Raw genomic sequence first — 9,823 nt, 5'->3', positions numbered from 1 at the left:
AGAGAAGAAGAAGGTTTTACCACCACACAGTGAGGATGGCACCTGAGCATCATCTGAAGCTCAAATAAAGCCAGTCAGCACCTAACCAGGTGCTGATGACGGTGTACAAAAGCAGGAAGGATGTGAGTTGTGCAAACTGGTGGCTGTGGAGAACTCTGACCTGTCTAGACTAGGGTTTTAATTTCCCTTTATAAGTAAGTGAAGGCTGTTGACCTTTCTAAGCAGGATCTGGCATATACAAAAGTTTCTTTTAAAAGATTAAAATTTAACATAGAAGTAATGTTCCTGTTCTTACATAGTTTTAGGGTCCTAGTCTCGTACATTCTGAGTAAATGGTATTAAAAGTCAAAGATTCAATGACAGAGATCAAAGAGTAATGCAGTATTAAAAATCTTAAAACCTCTTAAAAATTCATTAAATGAATCTGACAGTCTTATATAGGTCATTTATTATCAAAGGAGAAATGTTATCCAAAGTAAGCAATTTGTTTGTAATACTGTATGAAAATATTTTTATATAATACAGATATAATGTCAAAATTAAATATACATTCCATTAATTAAAAGGTCAACATATATTATTCTATTAAAAATATACTTCCCAAATTGCAAACTCATTTGGACAAGTTTTATTACACATAAATGACAAAAGTAACTCAGTATTACGGTTTAGCATCCTTAGAACAGGTGACTTTCTATTTTGTGAAATCATTCTTTATGGTCATCTTAAAACATTTGCTGTACCATTAATGAAGGCACTGTGGTATGCATTCATGTTTAATTACATGTCTTAATATCTCTCTTAAGTATCTTGGACTCCTTCATACTGCTGTTTCTTTAAGATATGTAACTCTTAACTCTCATTGGCATTACCCACATCTAACTGGTAGCTCTGAAACATTTTCAGCACAGAAGAGGACGATTTCCACTCATTGTAGTGTGCTGGTGCATAAAATTATTTTGATAATAAAACAATATTAATTTTTAATTCCTGCCACTTATATACTTCGCAGGTTTTATGTCTTCTTCTCAAGTTTTAAAACAGGTTTAAAAAGTATTATTGCGACTAATACCTTACATTGATGGTCTTACAAAAATCACAATTAATACTGATTGATATATGTCCAAAAACATATGAAGGTTTGTCGATTGCAGCATTTGGTTTCCACTGTTTACATCCATCTTCTAGTACTACGGTATGAATGTCTCAATTGCTCTAATCCACTTTTACCAGGATGCATTCTGTAACTTCTAGGGTATTCTAACCCAAAAAATTGTATGAGCAGATAGATTCTTGGTGGATACAGTTAAAGTTCATATGTCTTTATATTGCCACTCCATATTTTTCAATGTTCTTTAGAGCCCCTCAAAATTTTGTTCCAACAAGTTTTTATCTTTTGTAGTAGTATCCCTAGGGAACACAAGCTCTTCTGTTTTCTCTGTTCCTTTAAAGATTTATTGTCTTCCTAGAAAAATATATTTAAAAAGTTTTAAACTCACATTTAAAAAATACACATTTTAAAATGCTCAGTCTTTAATTTCCACCATGTTAGGTTATGCTGAAGGTTGGTTTGGTGTAATGAGAAGGGAAAATCTTGTATGATATATTTAAAACTATGATTTCTAACTATACTTGTGGTAAATGATGTGTAGGAAATTCAGGATTGTTGTGGTTTAAGATTTAGGATTAAAGAGCTATATCAGGTGGCTGCTATTTTCATCACTGCAATATTGGACATGCTGTTGAGGGGAGGGAGAATGGGGTAAGTGGGTGATGGGCATTAAAGAGGTCATGCAATGTGGAGCACTGGGGGTTGTACACAACTGATGAATTATTGAACTCTACATCTGAAACTAAGGATGTACTATATGTTGACTAATTGAATTTAAATTGAAAAAAGAAACATGGAAAAGATATTTGTAGAATACCCAATTGAGTTGTTTCATATAGAAAAAAAAATTTTTTGTGGAAGGAATAGTTAACACTGCAAATATTCAGAGTATTTTGGCAAAGATGATTAATAATGATCTACCTGATTGAGTTTGTGCCCTAAGGTCCACCCCAACAATTTGGTCTTCACTAGAGTATGGAAGGTGTCTGCCTCAAAACTCGTTTTCAGTCCCTGATGAGAATCTTAAAAAGGACTACCTTTCCAACCTACAAAAAGTGGAGAAATAAATACTTCACATGGAATAGACATATAAGGGAGTAGTTCTGCATACACTTGATTACATTCCAGTGAGCCCCTGGGAAGTGAGATTAATAAAGGGTAGGGTAGTTAATCAGATAGCAACCAATTATTGGGTGTTTTCTAGGTCAGGTATTGTGTTCCATGCTTTACACACATTATTTCATTTTATTTACTTAATAACTATGAAATTGATGATTTTGTCTCCTTTCACAGATGAGGGAACCAATCTGCCATGGTCATGTAAGTATAATACCTGTGATTTGAGCTCATCTGTCCTATTATTAGTTAAGTCACAAATCAGGGATCTCTTTTAGTTATACAGTTAGTAACACTAACACATAGCCTTTAAATAATACATTTAAAAGACTAAACAGATTTCAAAGAAAAATATGAATTATTTCTCAGATTCATTTTATTGAGGGTCCCAGGACATCTTTAAAATGTACAAATTGAAGGGACACCAGGGTGGCTCAGTCGGTTAAGTGACTGACTCTTGATCTTGGCTCAGATCATGATCTCAGGGTCATGAGACCTAGGCTGGCCTTGGCTTCCACTGTGGGTGGTACCTGCTTAAGATTCTCTCTGCCCCTCCCACTCCTCTAAAAATAAATAAAATAAATTGTTATAAAGGACAAAGTGAAGTTCATATGACTAAGCGGTTTTAAAATACATGGAAATGAAAAAAAAAAAAAAAGAAATGAAAATTACTTCATGACGTTTCCTAGGACACCAGGACTGAATGAACATTCATTATAAAGTCAGATTCAAAGAACCGTGCTTTTACCTCTGTAATCCTGGGAACACAGATGTTATCTCCCTTTTCTAAACTTTGTTTCCAGATTTTCTTAGCCATAAGCCCTCAATATTTTTATATTACTCACATATTCATTTCCAATCTTCAGGAATCCCTAAGATTTCCTGAGTTCCACAGTATGCAAACTCACACTGCTTCTCTAAAGAGAAATAAGGGATTTCCATGCTCCCATATATCTGGGTGGAATAACACTATAATAATAACGGAAATGTGAAATAATGGAAATAATCCATCATGGTCATGAATCAGGTGTGTTCATTTTTCCGTGGTCCATTCTAGTTAATATTTACATCATTTTAATGTTTAATCAGATTTAATCAAGTGTTCTTTTTCATTCCTATTTTCTATACTGCTATATAATTTTGGGTAAGAATTTCTAATAGTTTATAAATATATAAGTACAGAATGTCCATATACTATTATGCTATATAATATATGTTGTGTATACTCTATACCAGTAAATTAGGTGTAAAATGGGTCCTCATTTTAATTTATATTTCTTTAGTAACTAACCAGGAAGGCTATTTTCTTCATATACTTGTTTTCTAGTTTACGTTCTCTTATCAAAGTAGTTTGCTCATTTCTTTTGCCTATTACTTATTGATGTTTTAATTTTGTTGCTTTATTAAAAAAAATGGTGCTCTGATATTTTTCCCGAGCTTCTTTTATTTTAAAGTAGTGGCTTTAAGGGGCACCCAGATGGCTCAGTCGGTTAAGCATCCAACTTTTAATTTCAGCTCAGGTCATGATCTCAGGGTCATGAGGTGGAGCCCTGCAGAGGACTCAGGCACTAGACATAAAAAAGCCTGCTTAAGATTTTCTCCCCCACCACCCTCCCCAAAAAGAAAAAAAAATAAAAATTATAAAGCAGTGGCTTAAAAAAGTGTAGCTTAAAGGGATCCAATCTAAGGAGTTTATGCCTTTTATTAACATTATAATATTTTCAAAATGAACCATAAAAAGGGAAAAAAATTCAAAGGGAAACATAAAGGAATTAAGTTGAATAAAAAAGACGATGAAGGAAGAAAATTGCACAATCACACTTAACAAATTTTTAGTGGGTTGGAGTTCACCCAGGGAAGGTAGTTTTATTCCTTTCTTAAAATCAAAGTCACATTTATAATATTGAATGTTAATCCTTTATTGCTCCTTTCATTAATGTCACTGGTAATTTTTATATTACTGTCAAGTTCATCAAATCTATTTGAGAATCTATTTCTTGTTAGTATGGAAGAAGACTAATTTCATTTAGAAATAGAATATCAGGGAAAAGGAAAAAGCAAGGCAGGTTAGTTTTCAGGGTTTTTTTTAAAGCAATTTAAAATGTTAATTTTTTTGTTATTTTTTTATTTCAAGGTTTTACTTAAATCCAAGTTAGTTAACATGTATGGTAAAATTGGTTCCAGGTATAGAATTTAGTGATTGATGAATCCCTTGCAGATTTATAGAAAAGAGAACAGTAGAAATTCCATATTAAGGACTAACATAATTGGGGGACAAAATTGGAAATAAGCTTGGTAAATCCAGGACAGCAAGAGGAGACTGGCTTCCATCAAGTAGATAATATAATAATAAAATGAAGTGATTCACCTTCTATCATTTTTACTTCATCACTGTCAAGAAGGCTCAAAGATAACCTTACCATTTTATTTCCTGTGGGCAACTACTGGTATTAAAATATGGAAACACACATGACCCTTTTCCTATCATGAAAATGTTAAAAATTTCTTTTAGAAAAATCATAAGAAAACTTTAGGTTTTGTGTGGCAGCTGGTAAAATTTCTGAAGAGGGGTGTAGTGGTGGTAAGCAGACAAGTAGGGAAAAATTAACCTTATACTTATTAAAATTACTGAAGCAAAAAAAATTATTGGACATACATATATGCCCAGTTTTAACATGTAAAAATTTTTGTTAATAAGTTTTAGAGGTAAAAATTTACCATTCCCCACCCAAATTATCACATTAGCCTCCTTGAAAGTTATAGCAATGAAGCATGCACTCATTTATTTTTACTCCACTTCCATAAACTGTTTGGCCTAGCTAAGAATAAGTACTTTCCAAGCTAAGACTTTCCTCTTCTAGAGTTGAGTAAATGTATTTCAACTTTAGGTAATAATAAGCACTAAGAATTCTATGATAATAGATATGATCATCAAAGAATTATAGTATCCTATCACAGAACTAGTTTATTTTTTTGTTCAAAGTAAACAACTTACCTTGGGAGTACAGTTCAACAATTGTAATGTGCCCTGTGAAACTCTTGATAAGTGGAGATTGAAATCCTCACTGTTATTCACTTTAACAAATTGCTTCAACTTGTGAGCAGCACGATATAAAAACATACCTTCCTATTACAGAAAAAAATCAGAAGGGTTGTGGTTCAAATAAAATATTTAAAATGATTAACTTTCATAAGGAGCCTAAAGCCAGCACTGTATTGCCAAATAATGCCCCACATCCACCCCAGATTCTGTTCCAGTTAATCACATGACTGACAAGTAACTAGACTAAAACTGTTTAGCTCCTAAGTGACAGTCTGAAAGGCCTAGAATTTGCTTAATGGTTATTTGGCTTTTTGAAAACTCCTTTCTTTATAAATTTATGATCTTATCACTTATGGGTGAACATATAACAAGATTATTCCATTTTAAACAAGACAACTAAAAGAGAGGGCTTCTGGAGGCAGCAAAAATGAAAGGTATGTGGTTTCTCTTATTTTTGTACCTTTTGAGTTAATGGGTTATGTACCCTATTTGTATGTATGTATCTTATTTTTGTGCCTTTTGAATTATGAATAGCTGGCAATTAGAAAATAAAGGTTCATATTCGCCTCAAACAAGTGTTTCAAATATTTAAAGTAAGAAATTAAAAAGAATTTATGAATATAAATTGCAATACCATGAGGTTAACTCAGCTACTGTGTGTTTAAAAAAGGCAACTGAATATCATACTACTTTCTGTAGAAGGAAATGACACAAACTTTTGTTGTAAGGTCTGTGAATTGTAATATTCCATCAACCAGAGGTAGTAGTTGTTTGACGATAAGCAAATATCAAAAGGAAAAAATTTCAAAGTCCTAAAAGTAAATTATGCCAATGGCTTATGTTTGTGTGTGTTCAAGCAATCACTCTGACAAGGATTTCCCTGCATATGAATGTCACAAATAGAGTTCAGCAGTTCTAACATTTTCAAAGTGAAAACTGAAATGCTTAAAAAAAAATTTTTACCAAACAGGCATAGGGCCTTTTGTAAAATAAAAGTATAGAAGAAGACCATAGTACAATTTAATAATACAGTGAGAATTGTTTGGTTAGAACCCACAAAAGAATATGTTATTAATATAATCAATATAATTATCTAACAGACATACAAATAATATAAACTTCCTTAAAATCAAGCTTGAATGACATATAAATTCCAAATGATTATTACCTTATTATCATCACATGCATGTTTTTTTAAAATGTTAGGTTCATTATTCGAGCAATTGGTACGATTTTTTATCATGATGTCCTGTAAAAAGTAATTATATAATAGTATGGTTAAATTGGGGACTTTTCTAATATGTAGCAATTTTTAAAACAACAATGTTATAATACTTGGTATTAATATATGCATTTTAAGGAAAATAACTTTAGCATGGCTCAGCTGACCAGGCATAAAAAATAGTTTTCTATAGTTACAGAATAAACAAGAATGTACACAAACCCTCACATATTTAGAGCTTCCCTCAGACTCCATTAATTTAATCCCAGAAATCACGGAGAATCTCGTTCATTTGGAGAAATAGAAGTACCTATTTTAGGAGTTACACTATGTAGACAAAGTACAATAAATTTTGAAATCATGAAGTTGAGATGCATTTAAGAGGTTTTCCAGTCCAGTTGTCACTACAAAACAGCAACATAAGGAATTTACATTAGGATAAGAGAAAACCTCTTGACAGAGAGTGTGAAGTTGAAATTTATTCAGCATTTTTAACAATCCAATTTGTCTGGGATGCTTGAGATAGAACTTTGCCAAGAAACAATGGGATTGAATGTATGTTTTTGTGTTATTGTTATCTAGGAGGAGAAAAGCAGACAATACATGTTCATTTTTCATTTATAAGGAATGTAGAATGTGGGGATTACCTGAATCAAGAATTTAGTTGAGGTATTAAGAATTTCCTAAGGATTCGGATTCTCTTATGCGGAGGATTGGACTAGGTCTATGAAGCAAACTAGCAATTCCATGCTATCAGAGCTTCCAGAGGACTTCAAGCAATCTTAGCCTATATGTTGTCATCAAGGAAACAGGATAAGTGGAGTAATGGCAGGATTTAGTCATGGGCTTCTAGTCTTCATCTGCCTCTCAGAAAAGTTTGCATTACTCTCTGATCACCTGTGAAAAGTGTAAATGGTTTCTGGGTTTATCCTGACTTTAACTGTATATACTATCTGCTTTTCTGTAGGAACTAGTCTCTGAATATCTGCTTAACCACTCAACACTTACTATCAGCCAGTGTGCGAGATCCTTGCCAAGCCCCGGGAGGAAAAAAAAAAAAAAAAAAAAAAACTAAGAAAGCACAGTCCCAGTTTCTTGAGCCTTTTGATAAAAAAGGGAAGATGCTGTGTCATGCCTTGGACACTTTTACATCACTTCTTCCCTTTGTAAAAGTATGATTTGGTAAACAAAATATTTGTTAGTGCCAACCTCTCCAGTCATACTGCAAATATCTCAAGTGGCAAATGGATATATTTTCTATAACTGTGCTCATGTTGCCATTATATACACATCTTTTTTTTTTAATTTTTTTTTATATACACATCTTTGAAAAGGTAGTGAAGAATTAACATTCTTTTAAATCATCTTCATATGGATTTCCATTTAATTCAGTGCATAGTCTTTTATCTTTTTTAAATTTAAATTTAATTAATTTATAGTGTATTATTTTCAGAGGTGGAGTTCAGTGAATCAATCTGTTGTACATAACACCCCATGCTCATTATGTCACATGCCCTCCTTATTGCCAATAACCCTGTTACCCCATCCCCTTCAGCAACCCTCAGAGTTGGTTTCCTATGATTAAGAGTCTCAGGGTTTGTCTCCCTCTCTGATTTTATCCTGTTTTATTTTTCCCTCTCTTCCTCTATGTTCCTCTGTTTAGTTTCTTAAATTCCATATATGAGTGAAATCATATGATAATTTTCATTCTGACTTATTTTGCATAGCATTAATGCCCTCTAGTTCCATCCACATCATTGCAAATGGCAAGATTTCATTTTTTATGGCTAAGTAATATTCCATTTTATCTTCTGTCTTCCTTCATCTGTTGATGGATATCTGGGCTCTTTCCATAGTTTGGCTGTTGTGCACACTACTGCTATAAACATTGGGATACAGGTGTTATTTTCTGGTTATCTTTTGAAGGGATGCAAAATAAATGAGATTATTTTTCAGCCAATATCCAACTCTTCCCTCTACTCCATCAGACAATGTATTAGTTTCCTAGGGCTGCTGTAGCAAATTACCAGAAACAAGAGAAGTTTATTCTGTCACAGTTCTGGACTTCAGAAGTCTAAAAGGAAGGTATTAGTTGTTGATTCTAGGGAAGAATGCATTTTTTGCCTTTTCTTTCTTCTGTTGGTTACCAGCATTTTTTGGTGTTCTTTGGCTTGTAGCCACATGGCACCAGTCTCTGCCTGCAACTTCGTCACCTTCTTCTCTATGTGAATGTCAAATCTCCCCCTGCCTTTCTCTCTTTTTTTTCCCTTCCAAGTTTTTATTTAAATTCCATTTAGTTAACATACAGTGTAATATTAGTACAGGTATAGAATTTTGTGATTCAACATTTACATATAATACCTGGTGCTCATCACAAGTGTTCTGCTTAATTCCTACCATCTATTTAACCCAGCCCCCACCCCTGCCTGGTAACCATCTGTTTGTTCTCTACAGTTAAGTGTCTGTTTCCTGGTTTGCCTCTTTTTTCCCCCTCTATGTTCATTTGTTCTGTTTATTAAATTCTACATATAAGTGAAATTATATGGTATTTGTCTTTCTCTGACTTATTTAGCTTAGCATAATACTCCCTAGCCTCATCCATATCATTGCAAAGGGCAAGATTTCATTCTTTTTCATGGCTGGGTAATATTCCTGTGTGTGTCTGTGTGTGTGTGTGTGTGTGTGTGTGTGTGTGTGTGTTATGTGTACACCACATCTTCTTTATCCATTCACCAATGGATGGACATTTGGGGTCTTTCCATAATTTGGCTATTGTAGATAATGCTGCTATAAACATCAGGGAGCATGTATCCTTTCAAATCAGTATTTTTGTGACCTTTGGGTAAATACCTAGTAGTGCAATTGCTAGATCATAGGAAAGTTCTATATTTAACTTTTTTGAAAAAAACTCCATACACTTTTGAGAGTGGGCTGCAGCAGTTTGCATTCCCACCCCTACTTTTCTCTTATAAAGACACTTGTGATGGCATTTAGGGCCCAAGTATATAATCCAGGATTATGTCAAAATTCTTAATTTAATCACATCTGCAAAGACTCCTCTTTCCTATAAATTAAGAAAGATTTGAACCTAGTATCTATAATACTTCTCCTATAGAGAAGTATTTCCCTGCCCTTTGATTTTGAGTTTGATCAAAAAACTATGCTTTGGACAGTGGATATTTGCAGATGGGACAAGAGCAGAGGTTTGAAATGTATTTGCATAACTGAATTTGGTTACTTGTGTTCATGTCTTTCAACATGAAGAGAGTAAGCCTCTAGTAGCAGCTTATTCATTATATATTACTATATAATAAATTATCACAAAACTTAG

The 9,823-nt window shown here is 33.2% G+C and overlaps 1 protein-coding gene across 2 annotated transcripts in view; it reads right to left on the bottom strand.

Annotated features, from left to right (window-relative positions):
* Positions 1-425: 425 nt before the first annotated feature.
* The window catches only part of IL7 (interleukin 7), a 45,533-nt gene continuing 36,135 nt past the window's right edge, over positions 426-9,823 (bottom strand). The window contains exons 3-5 of one of the 2 annotated variants that reach the window (XM_026012819.2): positions 6,439-6,519; positions 5,223-5,354; positions 426-1,465 (exon numbers count right to left, since the gene is read on the bottom strand). In XM_026012819.2, the coding sequence (XP_025868604.1) occupies positions 1,346-1,465; positions 5,223-5,354; positions 6,439-6,519 (333 nt within the window). In that variant the 3' untranslated portion in view covers positions 426-1,345. The other variant, XM_072734441.1, reaches the window with a different exon arrangement.

This window comes from Vulpes vulpes, chromosome 13 (genome assembly GCF_048418805.1).
Source record: "Vulpes vulpes isolate BD-2025 chromosome 13, VulVul3, whole genome shotgun sequence".
Classification (NCBI taxonomy): Eukaryota; Metazoa; Chordata; class Mammalia; order Carnivora; family Canidae; genus Vulpes; species Vulpes vulpes.
The sequence above is the reverse complement of the archived record's forward strand: the minus strand, read 5'-3'. Positions and strand labels throughout refer to the sequence as shown.